General features: G+C 37.8%; 1 protein-coding gene across 7 annotated transcripts in view; it reads right to left on the bottom strand.

Annotated features, from left to right (window-relative positions):
• Positions 1-648: 648 nt before the first annotated feature.
• Positions 649-22,331, bottom strand: part of LOC121395701 — a 46,121-nt gene continuing 24,438 nt past the window's right edge. For 2 of the 7 annotated variants that reach the window (XM_041569975.1, XM_041569981.1), the window contains 7 exons: positions 20,989-21,051; positions 17,379-17,444; positions 16,987-17,052; positions 14,891-14,989; positions 11,273-11,332; positions 9,301-9,366; positions 649-769 (listed from right to left, as the gene is read on the bottom strand). In XM_041569975.1, coding sequence (XP_041425909.1) covers positions 9,332-9,366; positions 11,273-11,332; positions 14,891-14,989; positions 16,987-17,052; positions 17,379-17,444; positions 20,989-21,051 — 389 coding nt within the window. In that variant the 3' untranslated portion in view covers positions 649-769; positions 9,301-9,331. Of the gene's footprint in view, positions 770-8,648; positions 8,877-9,300; positions 9,367-11,272; positions 11,333-14,890; positions 14,990-16,986; positions 17,053-17,378; positions 17,445-20,988; positions 21,052-22,331 lie in introns of those variants that run through there. The other 5 variants (XM_041569978.1, XM_041569976.1, XM_041569979.1 and 2 more) reach the window with 5 other exon arrangements.

Here is a 22,331-nt window from a genome sequence, read left to right as displayed (position 1 = left end):
AAGATCATGCCGTTTAGCCCAATGCATAATATTGATCAATCGATTCGTGTTGTCTCTGCCTTCTCTCGATGGTATGAACCCTACTTGCTCCTGGTCAATTAATTTATGTAAGACAGCTTGCAATCTACCGGCAATGATTTTAGCTAAGAGTTTAACGTCTCCGTTAATCAGTGATATAGGGCGGTAACTACCGGGTTCATGACAGTCCTTCCCCGGTTTAAGTAGAAGGCTGATATGAGCTTCTAGAGATTGAGTAGAGAATTTAGAGCCTAATTGTATACCGGCAAAGGCCCGGAGTAGATGAGGGAGTAGTTGTTCTTTAAACAGTTTATAGTATAAGACTGTAAAGCCATCTGGTCCGGGGGCTTTTCCCGAGGGAGTATTCTTAAGGGCTGTTTCTAATTCAATCAATGTAATGTCTGAATCTATTAGTTCTCTATCGGAATCAGATATGTGTTTCATTTTGGACGACTGCAAAAAGTCATGTAACAAGTTGCCATATTCTGGTTGATCATCTTTCGCGTTATCCGGAAGTTAATCTAATTGAATTTCACGTGAAAGTTTTTCTCACTGAACTGAATCTGGCCCTTTGCATGCAGCCTTGTGTTTGCCCCTATTCATTTCAATAGTATTATTGTTGTTATAAAATATAAAAAGTGATACAATTACACATGCATTCGCTCAATAATGTTCTGAATGAAAATCAACCACGTATACAGTATTTTTTGTATGATCCTTGTATTCCATCAGGATAGAAGCAGCACATCTCCTAAAAATATAACAAAGGCATTAGAACAAGTTTCAGCATTTAAGAGATAATATTTTTTAAATATTATTCTAGAGTCACATATTCCATAACCCTTTGAGGAAGATTTATCTTTTTCTCATATATAAGAGACCCTTTAGTCCTAATTCCATCAGCAGCTCTTGATTCTTATGCTTATTATCAATGCATTTCACCAAGGTTTTTTTTATATATAAAAACATATCCATGAGACTTACAGTATTTAAGCTTCAATTTTGCTACATTTTTGTGCAATGTTAAAAATTCCTTTTTCTAAAAAGGGTTTTAATAAGAATTTATCTCAATATGTCGAGCAGTACCACACAGTTGAATTGAAGAAGTCGCTCGGATGGGTGGTGAAACTCCCAGAGGCCATTTATTAAAGGTCGAAATTTCGAATTCATGTGAATTTTTTTTAATTCAAATATACTCGAAATTCGATTATATTATATTTGAGGTTATATGAGTTTATTTAATAAAAAATAGAATATGTAAAACTTAAAAGAATATTATTGACCCGAAAACTGGAATAGAATTCAAATCAATCTGACTTCAATTTTGACAATGACTTATACATGAACTCGGCAGGTTTTATAGTCGAATTCGAATTATTCCCAGGGTAAATGTTTAATAAATCTTGAAATTCGAATTGAGTTTGGATTATTCCCAATTCGAATTAGTGAGTTTTGAACAAAAAAATTTATCAAAAGTTATAAATTCGTAATCGAACCTTGATAAATCTGCCCCATAAAGTTTAGTTACTTAACTCTACTAGATACTCTCTACTGGATCTACTGATCTCTAATGATCCAGAACATATACACATAGCAAATGTGTAAGTAATTGAACCCCTGGGTAATAGTGACCGTAATGTGATCTCATTTAGGTGGTTATTTATCAAAGGTTGAATTTCTAATCGAGTTTTCAGACAAAACCCTCAAAAAAAAACTTGAACATCATGAAGGCTATTAACATCTTCAAATGGTTCAAGGGGCCTCTGCCATTGACTTCTTCAAGACCTCAACAGGTTTTAGATGGTGAATTTTTGTAATAAAGCTATTTCCAGGGTCGGGGTATAATAAATCTCAAAAAATGTCATGTTTTTTTTTCTAACTTGAAAAATTTTAGTTTTTTTTTAAAAACAAAAAAATCTAGATTTTTTTAACCAGAAAATGTGAGTTTTGACAAAAAAAACCCCAACAACTTGAAAACTCGAGCTTTCATGGAAAACAAAAGTCGAACCTTAATAAATCTGCCCATTAATGTTTTGAGCATAAAACAAATATAGACTGGGGCAACAAAAACTCTGAATTTTAATAAGCAAATTTTGTCCCTATAAAGACTGCCATGCAGAACATAGATTGGGGCATTATGTTTTCAATTAAAAACATAGAACAGAAATGGTTCACCGGATGATATTAAATGATATTAAATCATCACTGTTCTCAATTACCCTAATATGTAAATGTAGAATCTCTAAGAATCATCCTATGTGGCTTAATACAGAAGTAAAGAAGTTTATAGGAAAGAAGAGAAAGGCATTTACAAATGACCAGTCTGTGGGGACAGAAGCTGCATTTGAAGGAATAGTAACACCAAAAAATAAAAGTGTCTTAAAGTAATGGAAATATACAGTAATATACTGTTTGTTCTGTACTGGTAAACAGGTGTGTTTGCTTCAGAAACACAATTATAGTTTATATAAACAAGCTGCTGTGTAGCCATGGGGGCAGCCATTGAAAGCTGAAAAGGAGAAAACAGATAAAAAGCAGATAACAGATAAGCTCTGTAGTATACAATAGAATTGTACAGAGCTTACCTGTTATCTACTGTGTATCCTGTGCTTGAATGGCTGCCCCCATGGCTACACAGCAGCTTGTTTATATAAACTATAGTAGTACTTATCTGTTATCTACTGTGTATCCTGTGCTTGAATGGCTGCCCCCATGGCTACACAGCAGCTTGTTTACATAAACTATAGTAGTACTTATCTGTTATCTACTGTGTATCCTGTGCTTGAATGGCTGCCCCCATGGCTACACAGCAGCTTGTTTACATAAACTATAGTAGTACTTATCTGTTATCTACTGTGTATCCTGTGCTTGAGTGGCTGCCCCCATGGCTACACAGCAGCTTGTTTACATAAACTATAGTAGTACTTATCTGTTATCTACTGTGTATCCTGTGCTTGAATTGCTGCCCCCATGGCTACACAGCAGCTTCTTTATATCAACTGTAGTGGTGTTTCTGAAGCAAACACAACGTTTTAACAGTGCAGGGTATATTATGTTGTTATTCCTTTAAAGCACTTTCATTTTTTGGTGTTACTATTCCTTTAAAGGAGAACTAAAGCTTGAATAAATAAGTAGGGTAGAAATGTTGTACATTATGTTTTGTGCTTCTGTACCAGCCCAAGGCAACCACAGCCCTTTAGCAGTAAAGATCTGTGTCTCCAAAGATGCCCCAGTAGCTCCCCATCTTCTTTTCTGCTGATTCACTGCACATGCTCTGTGCTGCTGTCACTTACTGAGCTTAGGGACCCACTCACAATATACAGTACACATAGAATAGAAATGTCACAATATAAGGCTGATTAGTAATTAATACAGATAATTACTACATGGCAGCACAGAAACCAGTGCAATTAGCATCAGAATTTAATAATCGGCAAACCTGTAGCATCAGCTTATATTACAGCCAGGGAAGCTCATTTTCTGCTGGATAATTAGTGACGAGCCTTAAGCTTAGCTTCTCAACAGCCAATCAGAGCCCACTGAGCATGTGAGTGTCACAGACACTTTCCAAGATGGTGACCCCCTGTGACAAGTTTGAAGTCCTGGATCATTGCTGCTATTGACAAGCTCAAACTTTAGCCTCGTGCAATAAGTTCTAAGTGCTCAGTGAATAGTGAATGAAGAGCAGGTGGGTCTGCATTGATAATAGAGAACATAAATAAAATACTGCAAGCAATGAACGTTATGGTTCAACCAGTGCAGCGTGACTTATAGTTGGACCAATCCAAAAATGTGAGATTTATATCTGCAGTCAAATTGTTCTAAATATATTGACCGAGTATCTAGATGAGATATTATAAAGACAGAGTGTCATCTAAGAAAGGAGTAACTTCTTTCAGCCAAAAAAAGAAAAATCAATTTTTTTATGGCAGCCGTGAATATGGAAATGAGTTTAGAAAATGATTTGATTCTAGGAGCTGGCAGACCTTCCATTATAATGTCTTTAAAAATCAAAATTCAGTGAGTAAAAGAGGGAGATAATTTGATTTTAATATTTCATTTTTACCAGAGAAAGCCTGCTAAATTAGACCAAACCTTCTGGATTTTTCGGAAAGTCCATAAATAATTAAATAACTTCAAGGGGCACATTTACCTAGGGTCGAATATCGAGGGTTAATTAACCCTCGATATTCGACTGGCAAAGTAAAATCCTTCGACTTCGAATATCGAAGTTGAAGGATTTACCACATTTCCTACAATCGTACGATCGAAGGAAAAATCGTTTGAATCGAACAATTCGAAGGATTTTAATCCATCGATCGAACGATTTTCCTTTGACCTTCCCCACAGGCTAACATTGATGTTCGGTAGGTTTTCGGTGGCGAAGTGCTTTGTCGAAGTTTTTTTTAAAGAGACAGTACTTCGACTATCGAATGGTCAAATAGTCAAACGTTTTTTAGTTCGGATCGTATGATTCGAAGTCGAAGGTCGAAGTAGCCAATTCGATGGTCGAAGTAGCCGAAAAAAACATTCGAAATTCGAAGTTTTTTTTCTTCTATTCCTTCACTCGAGCTAAGTGAATGTGCCCCTAAATGTACTGCAGTAAATACGACCGTGAGCAATAACCCTTATAATTATTATATAATTCACCATAACCTAGATGTACCAGTTGTGGTAGAGTGCCCAAGGAAATGTGTAAACAGGTGAGTTTTGCATCTAATTTTTTCCTAATAGGAGATGAGAGTTGCAAGGGAGACGTTACTAAACACATCAAGGTTTCTCTGCTTAAATAATTTTGCTGTCTGGCCCTGGAATACGGTTGCAATTAGTGATGGGTGAATTTATTCACCAGGAGCGAATTCGCGGCAAATTTGCGTGATTTGCCACCGGCGAATAAATTCGCAAAACGGCAGTGAAAATTAGCTGGCGTCAAAAACGAGACATCGGCGCCGTTTTGCGAATTTTTCGGCTTAGCGAAACGGCCATCACGGGAAGGGGAGGTGACATCGGGGGAGGTGACATCGGGAGCAGGACTGATGACGTGGCGATCAGTGATTGGCTGATCACCATGTTTAAATTTTCAATGTTCTGTTCAGATTTCCATTAGCTTCAGCCAGACAGCACTTCCAACTACCAGGCTGTCCAGGTGGCAACCCTACCCTGTGTTCTGGAAGGAACAGCCAATCCATTCCAGTATTCCAGTGGTCCAGTTCTCATTTTGGAGATCACTTTCCACAGGAAGGCTGTGGAAAAGTATTGAATTGTAGTGAGAGCGTTAGGAAGGTGTCTCTGAGCAGGGCACATAGGTCACCTGTCTGTGTAAGGACCTCCCAGAGGGGCTGAGGGTGCTTCTTGGCCAGGAGCAGAGGGAGATGTGACCAAGAGAGTCTAGGAGGAAAGTCAATATGAGACAGGCCTGAGGCTGCTGAGTTGGTATCCCAGGAGGGAAGTCCAGAATGTGGAAGTCACCCTATATGGTGAGAAGCCCTAGAGTGGGGAAAAGTCTTGAGCGTGTGCTGTCAAAACGCTAATAAACTGTGTTCCTGAGACTTTATATTGGGAAGAGTTTGCTGAATAAACCTGTGGTTTGACCTGAAGACGTGGTGTCCCTGTCTCTATGCTCCCAATCCTACGCTTACCTGCCTATCAGAGCTAATTTCCCCAAAATTACGTGTACAGGCAGCCAGCTCGACAGGTTAAAATGTTGGACTCTCCAGCTTTCAGAATGGAACGTTTTATTGAAATGTTGGGTTGAATGTAGATGCTGAGAAGGGACTAGTTAGTAAAATAGCAGTGTATTCTCTACATGACACTTGTTTTGTTGCTTCATAATTATCCTAAAATCACTGCTAATGAGAATCTCTTAAGTGTAAAACATGACATCACCACTGATGTTCCCTATAACAACCAATCAGATCGTTGCTTTTGTTTTATAACATGTAGGATTGTGGGTGACTGTTGGAAATCGAATTTAACCGTGGCAGAATAGTGAGGATACAAATATAATTGTAAGGAGTTTTCACGGGATTTAAAATGGACAGAGTCATGTGACTTAAAAGCACCGGAGAACTAAAGCTTTTGGGGAGATTTCACATTTTAAAATCGTAATATGCTAATGAGGGTTTGGTTCAATTTGACCAACTGATTCCAAGGGGCCCATTCATTAAATTCGAGTGAAGGAATAGAAGAAAAAATACTTCGAATTTTGAAGTGTTTTTTTGGCTACTTCGACCATCGAATGGGCTACTTCGAATCGAACGATTCAAACTAAAAATCTTTTGACTATTCGACAGTACTGTCTCTTTAAGAAAAAACTTCGACCCCCTAGTTCGCCACCTAAAAGCTACCGAAGTCAATGTTAGCCTATGGGGAAGGTCCCCATAGGCCTGGCTAACTTTTTTTGGTCGAAGGATAATCCTTAGATCGATGGATTAAAATCCTTAGAATCGTTCGATTGGAAGGATTTAATCGTTCGATCGAACGATTATTCCTTCGAACAAATTGCGCAAAATCCTTCTACTTCGATATTCGAAGTCGAAGGATTTTAATTCGCCAGTCGAATATCGAGGGTTAATTAACCCTCGATATTCGACCCTTAATACATCTGCCCCCTAGTATAATGCAAAACTTTTACAGTTTAATGATGGGCCTGACAGGGTAATTTCTACCTTTCTATAGCTGAAATGAGCCAACATAAAGGGGCAGATTTATCAAAGGTTGAGGTGAATTTTCGTATTCAAAAAACTTAAATTTCATGCTATTTTTTGTGTACTTCGACTAGGGAATAGTCTAAATTCGATTAGAAAAATGTTAAAATTCGAATATCGAAATTTATCATATACTGTCTCTTTAAAAATTTGACTTTGATCATTCGCCATCTAAAATCTGGCGAATTGCTGTTTTAGCCTATGGGGGACCTCCTAGAACCTATTTGTCAATTGGTGGACTTTCAAGGATCAAAGTTTTATTGGGAAAACCTTCGATTCGAATTCGGTCGAATGCGATATTACTTCGATTCGTACGATTCGAATTCGGCTGGACCTATTCAATCGAAAACTGACCTATTTGGCCAAAAAAAAAAAAAACAACTTAATTTTGGTTGGTCTTTTTGAATTCAAATTTCGAAGTTTTTCAAATTCAAAATTCGACCCTTGATAAATATGCCCCTTAAATTCAAGTTTTTACCACAACTGAAACTGGAATATGCAAAATTTATTAAGCACAAAAAACTCATATGCAAAAGTGCTGGCAAGTTACTGTTAAAGGACCAGTAACATCAAATTTTTTTAAAAAAAAATTCGTTAGTACACATCAAAAAATAAACACCAAGACAAATAAAATTTTAGAATTGCAAAGCCTTTATTAAAGGAGAAGGAAAGCTACGGAGGCATTTTATTGCCAATAGATTAGCTGCAATAGTGCAAGATAGAATGCTATATTTAATCTGTAAAATGTTTTACCATACCTGAGTAAAAAGCTCTAAAAACTCTCTGTTTGGTTAAGATAGCAGCTGCAGCATTAACATGGTGTGACATCACTTCCTGCCTGAGTCTCTCCCTGCTCTGGGCTCAGATTACAGCAGAGAAGGGAGGGGTGGGGGAAGAGGAGCAAACTGAGCATGCTCTTGCCCAGGGCAATGAGGTTTAAGCTGAAGGCAGGAAGTCTGATACAGAAGCCCATGAGTACACAATAGAAGGAAAGAAATGTGGTGTTTCTTTTGACAGGGGACTCAAAGTAGCATTACTTTGGGGGTTTACTGGTATATTTAGATGGACCTTTCTGATAAGGCTTACTTAGTTTTAACCTTTCCTTCTCCTTTAAGAAATAACTTACCGAAACTCCACTTCCTGTCCTGTACAGAAAAGGCGACACGGCGACCATCCATTGTGCGGCGCTGGATTTCTCCTCCTTGGCTCTGTCTCATGTTGTATTGACAGCATGTGAAGCGGCTGCTGCATCAGGGAGCGTGGTTTCCATAACCGAGGATTGCTGGCTCATGGGCGCATCTGTAGAGTGGGGAAGCTGTTTAGATTGGAGCTGGGCCACATCGTGGATGTTTGTAGTTCCAGGCAGCAGGCTGATCGGAGTTCCCAGTCACTGGCACGTAGCCACTCTCAACATGCGCTGCTTTCCGTGCTATCGAGTGCTTCTTACCGACCCAAATTCAATGTTTTGCTTTTCGTGCTATAGAGAGCTTCTTACCGACCCGAATTCAATGCGCTGCTTTCTGTGTTATAGAGCGCTTCTTTCAGACTCGTAACCTGCCCCCATCAATTACGAGCACTCTACGTGGAGGAACAGCCATGGCCAGAGGATCCCCTCTCTTTAGTTAGCATGCTTGCAACGACCCCACTTGTGGTTATTATTAGGGTAACAGTCTTGTCTTGTATAAATGGGGTCCCTGTGCTTAGCCAGCAGGGGGATAATGGGATGGAAGGGAACGCTGGGCACTGGGAAACTCTAGAGAGGGAGGAGTGAAATGGGCATTATATTCAAAAAAATATTTCTGCTTCTCTCTCGTGGACCCTGACACTGAACAGGAACCCGCACTGTGTGTCCGCTTGCAGTTTAGCGCTCGATAGCACGGAAAGCAGCGCATGTTGAGAGTGGATACGTGCCAGTGACTGGGAACTCCGATCAGCCTGCTGCCTGGAACTACAAACATCCACGATGTGGCCCAGCTCCAATCTAAACAGCTTCCCCACTCTACAGATGCGCCCATGAGCCAGCAATCCTCGGTTATGGAAACCACGCTCCCTGATGCAGCAGCCGCTTCACATGCTGTCAATACAACATGAGACAGAGCCAAGGAGGAGAAATCCAGCGCCGCACAATGGATGGTCGCCGTGTCGCCTTTTCTGTACAGGACAGGAAGTGGAGTTTCGGTAAGTTATTTCTTAATAAAGGCTTTGCAATTTTAAAATTTTATTTGTCTTGGTGTTTATTTTTTGATGTGTACTAACGAATTTTTTTTTAAAAAAATGTGATGTTACTGGTCCTTTAAAGTCAACAAGAGGTGTACTTTCCAAATTAAAACCATTTTAAAATGACATTTTTCTAAATCAAGTCCAAACAGCCCCATTGAAAATTAAGACTATAGTGCATATTTATGGTTATCGGGTTTTACTTTTAATCTGGTTTTCATTGATTGTGTCTTTAATATTCGCGTTTCTTTATAAATAAGTGCACGTTCAAGATTTTCAAGTTATTGGGGAAAACTCAAATAATTTAAATAATTCTGCCCCCACGTACCCCTCTACTTTAGAGAAATGTTATACTTACATAATACTGTGCCGCCAAGAAGGGCCAATGTTTAAGATAGAGTTAACAGCCTTGACATTAGATTGACTGCAAAAGAAAAGAAATATATTTATATATATATAATTAGAATGGAAAGTTCTGTTTTATTGACCTATGAACTTATTTATTTAATTATACGGAGTCTTTGTAAATGTGAAATCCTTCATCTTTAAATTACTGAGACAGATAGATTAGGAATTCCAGACTGGGGAATTATGGGTAAATTTTGCCGTAGTTAGTGATGGGCAAATTTATTCACCAGGCATGGATTCGCAGTGCATTTCGCCACCTGTGAATTTTTTTGCGGAACTTCTTCAAAAATTTGCTGCCAAAAAAAAACTTGCTATGATAAAAAAGTTGCACATGTAAAAATCGCAGTGCGTCAAAACAATCTTGATGCCCTTTGGCTTTAATGCATTTGGACAAAAAAAGTTGCGTGTGAATTCAATTCGTTTAGCAAATTTTTCTCTGTTTTGCTAATTTTTTCAGAGTTTTGCTAATTTTTTGGTGAAGCAAAACGGGACACATCGCCCATCACTAGCCATAGTTATTAAGATTGACTTTATTGCACTTGGATAAAAAAAGACACTTGTATAAAAATTGTCACGTGTCAAAATAAGTTTAACACCCATTGACTTTAATGCATTGGGGCAAAAAAGTTGCGCATGAAAAATCGTTTTGTGAATTTTCGCTGCTTTGCTAATTTTTCAGTGAAGCAAAACAGGACAGATTCGCCCAACACTAGCCGTAGTTATAAAGATTTCCTAAATGTCAGGAAGATTTTTTTACGATTTTCAATCATTTTAATGAACAGGGACATTATTCGCAGTGTTTTTTTGAGTAATCTGAGTGATACATCCAGTCAAATTAAATTTTTTACTGTCGGGTGTTTAAGCAACAGCATTGCTGAATTGTAATGTCCAACCAATCAAATAAGTCCCTGAGAAACGCTGGGCGCTAAGTTAATTACAACACAGTGCTCATCTACGTGTGGCTTATCTAATCCACACAAGTCATTTTTTTTCCCATGTTAATGAAATGTTTGCTTGTTTTAATTGTTGCTGGATGGAGACCTCTCTCCCTCCCTGTAGATAAAATGAGGCAATACTCAGGGGCCCATTTACTTAGTTCGAGTGAAGGAATAGAATAAAAAAAACTTAGAATTTCGAATGGTTTTTTTGGCTACTTCGACCATCGAATTGGCTACTTCGACCTTCGACTACGACTTCGAATCGAACGTTTCAAACTAAAAATCGTTTAAATATTCGACCATTCGATAGTTGAAGTACTGTCTCTTTAAAAAAACTTCAACCCCCTACTTCGCCACCTAAAACCTACCGAGGTCAATGCTAGCCTATGGGGAAGGTCCCCATAGGCTTTGGAACAATTTTTAGGTTGAAGAAAAATCATTCGATCGATGGATTAAAATCCTTCGAATCGAACAAATTCGATATTTGAAGTCGAAGGATTTCAATTCGGCAGTCGAATATCGAAGGTTAATTAACCCTCAATATTTGACCATAAGTAAATTTGCCCCTCATTGTACCCTTAAGGGGTAATTTATCAAAGTCCAAATTTATCTCAATATTTTCTACTACAAACTCCGATCAAATCTGCTTGGGTTTTTTATGCTTATTTATTATTACATTTTCCCCAAAATTTGCTTTGCAGGAAAAAATCAGGTTTTCACATTTTTTTGGAATTTTCACCTGAAAACTCTGAAAAGTTCGGGGTATTGCACGAAACCCAGTGCACATCAAAAACTCATTGGGACTTCTCCCATTGACTTACATGAACCTCGACAGGTCTGAGATGCCGGATTTTGAGACTTTTCAATCCTCTGGGTTTAATAAATTCCGACAAATTTCTAATTTTTTAAAAGTCCAAAATCGTGATTTTTGCATTCGGAGTTTAGTAAATAACCCCCTTCGTTTCTGGGAAATCTTATACTTACATAATTCTACAACAATTAGAGCAGCCGATATCAACAATATTATCACACGCCTGTGAGGCACTGTAAAGAGATAATTGATATTAGAATGGGAATATTATTTCTCCGTTATCAGGTTCATATAAATGAAGATAATAATCAAGGATAGTTTGACCTTTGTAAATGATAATATTGTAAAAAAAAACATTTTGTGCATACTATCCTATAATGAATTAGTAAATGTGCAATGCATCACTTGAATAGCTTCTTTTGTTAAAGTTTATATAAGAGATAAATAAAAGATATACATAAGAGAACATTGGGATTTGTACAAAATACAGTCTATACATCCTCCTTTTGTCTATGGTCTTTTCCACATTTTGCAGTGTTACCACCTGGAATTCAAATAGATTTATTTTGTTGGGGTTGTACGCCTTTGAACTTTTAATAGGATGTAGAGAATGATATTCTAAGATAATGTGCAATTTTGTTTTAATTTTTTATTATTTGTGTTTTTTGGTTATTCAGCTTTTGATTCAGCAGCTCTCCAGTTTGCAAATTCCCCTAGCAACTATGCATGTATTTGAGACTGGAATATGAACAGTGCTTCAATTAAAGAGGACACTCGCACACCCGTTGTGTAGATAATAAGGCTCGCTCGGTGCCCAGTGATTGGAAGATACGGCAACCTCCCAACGTACTTTATAGAAAAGAAGCACACCAGCACACAAGACTTGTGTCTGCAGGGCAAGCCCTTGCAAAAGTTTTACTGCGGTGGTGCAAAGTTTCGGGGCTCCGCCCCTTTGTCCAGCATGGAATATGAATATTACAGAAAGATAAATAATAACAAGTAGCTATAACAAAAAATGTGAAAAGAGTCATTGTCCATCAGTCCATCAATATGGGATTTTAATAGAGTATTTACAAACTGGTAAGTAATAAGTTCACCCTTTGATAAATATGTCTTTAAAACATTTATAGAAATGAATGGAAAGTGGTGGAACTTCACTCTAGTGGACTGTGTGGTGATCAGTGGCGTAACTTGATATTACTGGGCCCCACAGTAAATTATTTTTCAGGCCCGTAAAATGTCTAGACTAGAGGTTGACCTGTTTTACCTGTATTTATTGAAATTGTGTATGGATTAGGGCTTCATGGGGCCCTATACCCCCCTGCAGCCACAGGGTCTGCTTGCTCTGTAGTTACCTGGTGGTGATGTGTACCTTCACTCTTTGATAAATATACCCCTTGGAGTCCTGGTTGGGGCATATTCTCTGAAATATTTGAGAATGGTTTAAGACATTATTTTAACAACTCAACCCTGATTGGTGCTTTATCCCTGGTTTGTTTAAACAACACCTTGACCTTCTCCATGACATTTGTTTAGATATGTTTTCTAAATCATTTTTAAGCCTATGCAGATTTTTGTTCAACTTGACGTACATATAGGGGCCGATTCACTACGGGTCGAATATCGAGGGTTAATTAACCCTCGATATTCAACTGGGAATTGAAATCCTTCGACTTCGAAGCGCAGATAGTACGATCGAAGGATTATTCCTTCGATCGAACGATAAAATCCTTTGAATCAAACGATTCGAAGGATTTAAATCCAACGATCGAAGGAATATCCTTCGATCAAAAAAAGTTAGCCAAGCCTATGGGGACCTTCCCCATTGGCTAACATTGACTTCGGTAGCTTTTATATTCCAATATTTTTATTGAGTTTACAAAACAAAAACAAAGTTGACAATAGCCGACAGTAGCATAGTAAGAGACAGTACAGATTGAGTCTTCAAATATACCATATAGCCTCCACGTGTAGGTACATCAAAACAGCTCACAAATGTACACATAGCTCATAGATAAATTATAAACATCCACAGTTGGTGAATAAAAAACAAAATACTGACAATCAAATGACCATTAAACTAGCTGACAAGTTCTGAAAATCCTATAAAAACAGTGACAAGTGAGATAAGACAGTGGTAACGATTCAAATGCTGAGAAAGGCAGTTGGATAATTAGTACCGTATCTATATTCAATCCAAGGGGACCAAACCAACAGGTATTTCTGGTGGGTATCAAGTAGAATGCTAGACATTTTCTCCTGGACCATTATCCAATCAATTTTACTCTTCGTGGCCTCGACAGAGATATACCTGGTTTTCCAAGCCTTTGCGATTGTTTGTTTGGCAGCCGTCATAATCAGCAGGAAAAGTTGGAATTGGTGTGACGTGAGAGCATCAGGTTTTTTTACATAATAGGGCCGTACTAGGATGTTTGGGAATAGGCGTATTAAAAATGGAATAAATCATATTATAAATTCTTATCCAAAATCTTTGAACCACAGGACATAGCCACCAAATATGATACATAGTGCCCTTATGAGTACAACCCCTAAAACACCTATCATCAGCTGAAGGTATAAATCGCGCTATACGTGCGGGGACCAGGTACCACCGGAGTAAAACCTTATAATTTGTTTCTAAGAGTGAGACAATTCCTTGAAGATTTCTTGATATTAGACCAAATTACTTCCCAGTCGTCTAAGCCCATTTGACATCCTATGTCCTCTTGCCATAAGTGTGTATATGAAACCTGACGGGTGTCAGTCAGGACAAAAAAGGTATTGTATAAAGTTGAAATCACTCCCCGCGATTTGGGCGCTTTACAACACCAATGCTCAAAAAAGGTCTGAGAACTGTTCACCACCCCAGAAGATTTCCATAAAGATTGAGCATAATGCAATAGTTGGATCACTCTATAGCTTTCAACCTGTGGCACACTATATTTCTGAGAAAAATTCTGAGGGGTATAGGGCCCCAATAAGGAGAAAAGCTGCCCTAGGTACAAAAAGTTCTGATCTTGCCACCATTGAAATAGAGTAGGTTGCAGGCCCAGTGGAAAAAGCGGATTACCCAACAAAGGAGCTGCTGGAGTCAAGACTTCGGTAGCTTTTAGATGGGGAACTAGGGGGTCGAAGTTTTTTTTAAAGAGACAGTACTTCGACTATCGAATGGTCGAATAGTCGAACGATTTTTACTTCGAATCCTTCGATTCGAAGTCGTAGTCGAAGGTCGAAGTAGCCCATTCGAGGGTCGAAGTAGCCCAAAAAAAACTTCGAAATTCGAAGTTTTTTTACTTCGAATCCTTCACTCGAAGTTAGTGAATCGGCCCCTAAATATTTTTGTCTGTAGTTCAAATATGTAAATATTCCATTTTAAATCTATTTTAATTTCATGGTGCAACATTGCAGAAATGAGGAAAATTAAAATTTTCACGATTTGTTCGGATTTTTAATTTCACAATTCTTTCGCATTTTCCACCCGAAGACTCCGAATTTTGCCCGAAAACTCAGCGCACATCAAAAAAATCATTGGGACTTCTCCCACTAACTTATACGCAACCTCGAAAGGTCTGAGATGCCGGATTTTCAGATTCTGACTTTTCCCATCCTCGGGGGTTTAATAAATTCCGAAAAATTCATGATTTTTTTAAAATTAAATTTTTTAAAAAAAATCAAGATTTTCTTGTGATTTGTGCATTCGGAGTTTAGTAAATAACCCCCATAATATACGTATGGATAGGGCCCCCTCTGATTGCCTATAGATAAAATGAGCCAGCACTCACTGCACTTACCTACTTTACTTAATTGTTTGATATATTCATAAGCCATTTTACATTTTTCAAACATGGTAAGTTTTTCAAGCTGTTTAGTCAAATGTTCACGGTTTCCATCTGCAAGAACAAAAAGACTGTTTATTAGAATAGCATTGTACAATACAATGTTCCTATTACTTTATCCAAAATATAACCTGGGAACAAATAGCATTTAAGACTCATAACTATAAATTGAAAATCTTTTTTCATATAAAATGAAAAATATTTTCCCTTGGTAGAAAACAGGTCATTCAGACTTCCCTTTGTCTACTGAGTGCATGTTTTATTTTATGATTGTTATAGTTTGCTTTGCTCTTTCTTTATAAATTGTGTTTTCTTGTTGTGCACTATATTACTGCCTTTATTATAGGGTACAAGTGGTCTTTATTAGCTCTACCCTCTCAGCCCCCCATCCCATGTATTCCCCTGTGCTGTACGAATCCCTTTGTCATTCTATCCTCCTTGTTTGCCTCTATATCAATCATTTTTTCCCACTTTTTCTGCATCGTCCCCGTGTCTTCCCATGTACTACTGTCACAGCCTTCACTTAGGGGCAGATTTATCAAGGGTCAAATTGGAATTTGAATTTTTGAAATGTTTTTATTGCAAAACTGTCAAATTCAACTAGGGAGTTATCCAAATTCAATTTGAGTTTTTTAAAAATTTCTAATTTGATTTTCGAGATTTATCATACTCTGGTCCTTTAAAAATTAAAATTAGACTTTTCACCACCTAAAACCTGACCAATGACTGTTTAAATCAGTGGGAGAGGTGGGGGGATCAATTTGGAGATGTTAGCATCCTTCCTGACATTAGAGTTTTTTCTCCGAAAAGTTCAAGTTTGAGTGAATTTGATTCGAGTTTTTGGGTCGTTTAAATTAGTGCAAGTTTAAAATATTCAAATTTTGAATTCATGCAAATTTATGGGAGTTTGAAAAAACTTGCCGAAATTCGACCCTTGATAAATGTGCCTCTACAGGCATTTTATGAACAGCGAATCTGTCCTCCAGTTCATTAAAATATTTAAAGGAGACATATAGGTTAAGTTAAAAAAACCCTAATTTTGAAGGCAATTATGAATAATATGTAGTGTTGGTTTCACATTGTGGTAGAAATTAATATCTTTACAAATGGCCCTTTTATTGGAGCTCCCTATAGATGTTCACTGGTCCCTGTATGTGTTTCAAATGACTTGTGGGCGTGTCCTAACGGTCCCTGCCAGAAGCACAACAGGAGGGGGACAGCCAATCACAGCCCTGCAGTCACACAAGCAAAGACAGGCTTCAGTTCCCTATCAGGTCAGCCTAGCTGCTGATTGGTTCTTATCCTACAGTGCAATGTGCTGAGTGGGCTGAGGCTTCCTTGCGCAGCCAGATAATTCAGTGGACAAGAAGTGGAACAGATGGGCGGGACTAGTAGGTTTTTTGCAGGAATTTTCAATAAAGTAATCAGAAACACAACTTTTTGAATTCCTGCTATATCTAAATGAGTAAAATGCACTTGTACATTCTTGTTTTTTTTACATAAAATGTCTCCTTTGTGATTTTCAGTTCAGCCTCCTTGAAAATAAGTAGATCAATGTGATTAACATTACCATTTATGTACGACTTCTACTTGAAAATAAATAAAAATAAACAGAGCTGCCATAACAAAAGTATCACGCTTTTTATGGTGGGGGTTTTTTTTCCAACAATCACAATTTTTTCTCTCGAACTGAAAAATTAATTTTTTCTCAACTATTTAACCATTATAATCCCCACTTCGAAAGCTGAAAAGAGGCAGAAGATGGAGGCAAAATAATATAAAATGAAAAAGAAAAGTTGCTCAAAGTAGACCATGCTATAACTTACTAAAAGTTGTGAAAATTTGGAAATGTATTTCCTGGCCAAATTTATTTCAGACCCTGAATACCATGTGACTTCAGATTACTGAGTTATACCATTTGTGGGTTTGTAACATATAAACCCAAATACAAAAAAAATGATTGGACGATTTCAGTAAAGGGCCTGACCCTCTCTCCTCTCTATAGATGAAATGAGCTGTACCCCTCAGATTTAGGGAAATATTATACTTACATAATTTTGCACAGCCCAGAAGGGCCACAATTATCAACCCTATGAGAAGATTTCTACTTACACCACCTGCAAGAGTAAAGAAACATTATTACAATGGGCAACTCTTAATTCACAGAGATTATATTCAATTTTAGCAAGTGTAAATTAACAATTCAACTAAAATTAAAAGCATTACGTCTTTATTTCGTTTGTTTTATATTCATTTGTTTTATACTACTGAAAATACTTCTACATAAGCGTGTATGTATATACAAAAATATTGTATTTAGTCTATGCAAAGAAAAATATACAATATAATATATAAATGAACCAGTGAAAGCCCTGGTTGACATGCTTTTATTGCCCCAAGGATTTTTCTACCTTTATATAATATAATGAAATGTTATACTCACATAATGCCGTGATGATCAGAAGAACCAACAGTAACAAAGCTAAAAGAAGATCTCCAATAAGAGCTACTGCAAGAACAAAAAGAATGGGGAATTCTGTTTTGCTGCACTATAGCATTAATTCATATAATTGTACAGAAAATGCTGTAACTCTACTAGTAACAACTGACATGGAACAATATATATATATAGAGAGAGAGAGAGAGAGTGTGAGAGAGAGAGAGAGAGAGAGAGAGAGAGAGAGAGAGAAAGAGAGAGAGAACATAGAGCAATATATGCCGGCACTACTCGTATAGTAGGTATATTGTGCCTGTGTGCAATAGCCAGAAAATAAGATACTATGTAGACAGAGAATCGCACTCACGGACCTTTTTTTTTAAATGCATTAAATAAAATTGAACTTTTTTAACTATTTGAAAAGTTCCTGGTGTGCACCTCACTTTTGTGTTTATATATATATATATATATATATATATACACACACACAGGTATAAGATCCCTTATCCGGTATCCAGAATGCTCCGAATTACGGAATGGCTGTCTCCCATAGACTCCATTTTATCCAAATAATCCAAATTTTAAAAATGATTTCCTTTTACTCTGTAATAATAAAACAGTAGCTTGTACTTGATCCCAACTAAGATATAATTAATCCTTATTAGAGGCAAAACCAGCCTATTGGGTTTATTTAATGTTTAAATGAATTTCTAGTAGACTTAAGGCATTATGACCCAAATTACGGAAAGATCCGCTATCCGGAAAACCCCAGGTCCCGAGCATTCTGGATAACAGGTCCCATACCTATATATATATATATATATATATATATATATATATATATATATATATATATATATATATATATATATATATATATGATATCAGCCACTGGATAGGCTCAGAAGTCATATGACATGGTGGTATAACAAAATAGCATAGAAAGGTGCTTAATTATCAAAGGCCAAGCTGGGGGATCCAGATTTTCCTGGGGTGCTAGTGCTTCTTGTGCCCCTTAGTGTTCTAGCACTTGCACTTATTCAGTCTTTTCTGACCCCATAATGACAACCAGTCCATTCCCTGCATCAATAAATTCTCATTGTAAGATATTCCCTATGTACTGGGCTAATTTGCAGTTCATTTACTCAGAGCAAACAATAAGAAATTTGTGCTTTATGAAGAACAATGAAACCAAATCACTAATTGGTGCTACAAATAGCTGTGCTGAAGAGAATCAACCAATGAGGCATTTTCTTTCATTGTTAAGATTGAATTATACAGAAATAATTGGTTGCTGCTGGCAACTGCCCTTGTGCAATCTGACACATAGCTAAAAAAAATGACAAACTATAGTTATGGAACTTGTTATTCAGAATGCTTAGAACCTACGGATAAGGGGTCATAACATAATTCGGATCTCCATACCACTAAGAAATCATGTAAACATGAAATAAACCCAATAGGCTGGTTTTGCTTCCAATAAGGATTAATTATATCTTAGTTGGGATCAAGTACAAGCGACTGTTTTATTATTACACAGAAAAATTCATTTGATTTGGATTATCTGGATAAAATGGAGTCTATGGGAGTCGGCCTTCCCGTAATTCTAAAATTTCTGGATAATGGATCCCAGACCTGTATATGGCAAAAGTAGGTTATTGCTCCTTCTTATGAGTGGAATTTGTCATTTAAGCCACAGCCATCATTGCTGACTCAGGGGCTACTACATCATATAATGACAATTGTGGGGTCCCTAATTTGTGAGCACTTTTGGGAAATGCCCCCATGGACAGAGCCAGGTCCATCTAGAATGGGTTTGCTGAGATGGTAAGGAACCTGACTGCACAGACCCCTCAACCTAACTGTGAGCCAGACCTGATCCCCAACATCAGTGCCCAACCCCACTAATGCTTTTGTTCCTGAATGGAGACAACTCCCAAAAACAATGTCCCAACATCTAGTGGAACCTTCCCAGAAGAGTAGGGACTGATAAAGCGGCAAAAAGGAAAAAACGACTTTAAAAGAGTTAAATCCATACTTTGTCTGTACATATGAAATGATTCAGTTATTATATCTAATATTATGCATGCATTGTTTCTTTAGTAATGGGTGGTATTCATTTATTCTATAAAATATGTATTGTATATAATAAATTGATGTAACTAATTCAGGATTCAGTGGTATCCTGAACATGTCGCAGTATTCCAATTTGATTGAATTCTGACTCAAACCAAATTAGAGACCGGGGAGACACATTTATCAAAGGTCAAATTTCAAAAACTCCAATAACCTCCCGTGAATTCGAAATGTGGCTAGTCGAAATGTATTAATAAAATCAAATTAATAAAACTTGAACAAATTTAAATGACCCGAAAACTTGAATCAAATTTGAATCGAATTTGGTCAAACTTAATTCAAGTTTTTCTCTAATAGTCGATTTCGAATTCTTAAAGGGCTAGAATTTCGAAGTGTTTTTTGGGCTACTTCGACCATCGAATGGGCTACTACGACCTTCGACTACGACTTCAAATCGAAGGATTCGAAGTAAAAATCGTCCGACCATTCGACCATTCGATAGTCGAAGTACTGTCTCTTTAAGAAAAAACTTCGACCCCCTAGTTCGCCATCTAAAAGCTACCGAAGTCAATGTTAGCCTATGGGGAAGGTCCCCATAGGCTTGGCTAACTTTTTTTGATCGAAGGATATTCCTTCGATCGTTGGATTAAGATCCTTCGAATCATTCGATCGAAGGAATAATCCTTCGATCGTACGATCGCACTATTTGCGCTAAAATCCTTCGACTTCGATATTCGAAGTCGAAGGATTTTAATTCCCAGTCGAATATCGAGGGTTAATTAACCCTCGATATTCGACCCTTTGTAAATTGGCCCCCTAGTATGATGTAGAAAGTGATATTCTGAGACAATTTGCAATTGGTTTTCATTTTTAATTATTTGTGGTTTTTGACTTATTTAGCTTTTTATTCAGCAGCTCTCCAGCAATTACTGTACTACTTACTACTGTAATTTCAGCCATCTGGTTGCTAGGGTTCAAAGTACTCTAGCAACCATACAGTGATTTGAATAAGAGACTGGAATATGAATAGGAGAGGGATGAGTAATAAAAAGTAGCAATAACAATACATTTGTAGCTTCACAGAGCATTTGTTTTTTAGATGGGGTCAGTGACCCTTATTTGAAAGCTGGAAACAGAAGACGAAGGCAAATAACTAAAAAAATATATAAAAAATAAATAATACAGACCAATTGAAAAGTTGCTTTGAATTGACCATTCTTTAACATACTTACAGATGAACCACGCCATTACGTATGTATAGAAATATACAATTTATACAGTTCATTAGTGTCATTTATTAAGTGGCCTGTTGGGCAGAGACTTCTCTAGAGATGAAATGAGCCAATGTTCAGGGTACCCCTTTAGATTTAGGGAAATGTTATACTTACACAATAATGAGATTGCCAGCAATATTAATTGCCTGCCAACATAGAGACACAGTATATTAGAATGGCAAAGTCAGTTTAATTGCACTATGAACAGAATGAAATACATTAAAGGCATCCAACTGGGATTTGGTTTAGGGAAATGTTTTACTTACCTAATTTTACGAAGACCAGAAAGGGAATTGTGTAAGTTTCTAAAGCTTTTCCTACTGGACCTGCTGTAAGAGCAATGAGGTGTGTAGATTAGAATGAAAAACATTGTTTAATCGCATTATAAACAGATTCTCATCATGAAGAAGCTGCTAATAAGATGTTTTTTCCATTAAAGGGAAAATACACCTCCATTTTGACAAACTCACTCAGTTGGAGTATAAAATATTATATGAATTTTGAAAAATAACTATAAATGTATACATATTTTGTTACCCGAATCCACATATTGAAAGCAACCCATGCTAGTCTGTCTGTGCCAGCAGTCACCAGGTTCACCACTACCTACCCAAGCTCACAGAATAACCCAAACCCTCAGCCACCTTGTTCCATTGTGAAGTGATAGTCATGCTCTGCTGGGGTTTGATCCTGGGACTTCCTGGCTGCTCTCCCAAACCACCGGCTCTCATTTGTGTTTCATCTGGGTCCCTGGTTTACCCCAATTAGGGCTGATTTTTCCCTATATAAGCCCAGCCCTCCTCATATCCTGTGCTTGAGCACTAACTATGGTTAGAGCACTGCAGCCTATTTCCTAGCTCCTGTGCTCTCACCCCTCCTGCTCCTAGCACTGTCTGGTCTTGCTCCTAGTTTCAGCCCTTCTGCTCCAGTCCTTCTGCTTTAGTCTGTCTTGACAAACCGTATCTTGACTTGGTTCTACGCCCACACTGTTGCATTCCAGAGTCTTCATTCTAGTCCTCCTGCTCCAGTCTTCCTGCTCACGCCTAATTCTGACCTGGTTCCACACCCCTACTCTCAGAGTCTTCATCCTCTCAGCCCCTTCCCATCATGTCACTGATCTTTGCTTGCTCCATCCTGTTCTCATTTCTGTACCGGACTGGAGCCTTCAGGGGGCACAGAGGCTCCTGGCAGTCCCCGGGGGACCCCTCCAACCTCCAATTCTATGAGTGCAGTTCATTCCTTTATGGTAGAGGAGCCCCACCGGTCCAGTACGACACTGATCGTTGTCACCCCTGTTCTGCAGCTGTTGGCACTATTGGTGGTCCTTGGCTTATAAGGACTAACTCCTTTCCCATGTTCTGCCCTTTAGCCTTAACTTTTCCTTACAGTGATGGATTTTGGGGCATGACGTCCCTCTGCTTTGAACAGAATCTGTGCACAACCCACTATGTTCAGTGAAAGGCCTACATCCCAGGCTCCTCAGTACCTCTCTATAAGTGAAATGAGGAAATGCTCACTGTACCAAGAAAAAAGGCAGGCACTTTGAAGGATCAAACTTCCAGACAGACTTATAAAGTAGTAGGTAGTTTATTCTAGTTACATCAGGATA

The sequence above is a fragment of the Xenopus laevis genome, chromosome 7L, assembly GCF_017654675.1.
Source record: "Xenopus laevis strain J_2021 chromosome 7L, Xenopus_laevis_v10.1, whole genome shotgun sequence".
Lineage (NCBI taxonomy): Eukaryota > Metazoa > Chordata > Amphibia > Anura > Pipidae > Xenopus > Xenopus laevis.
The sequence above is the reverse complement of the archived record's forward strand: the minus strand, read 5'-3'. Positions and strand labels throughout refer to the sequence as shown.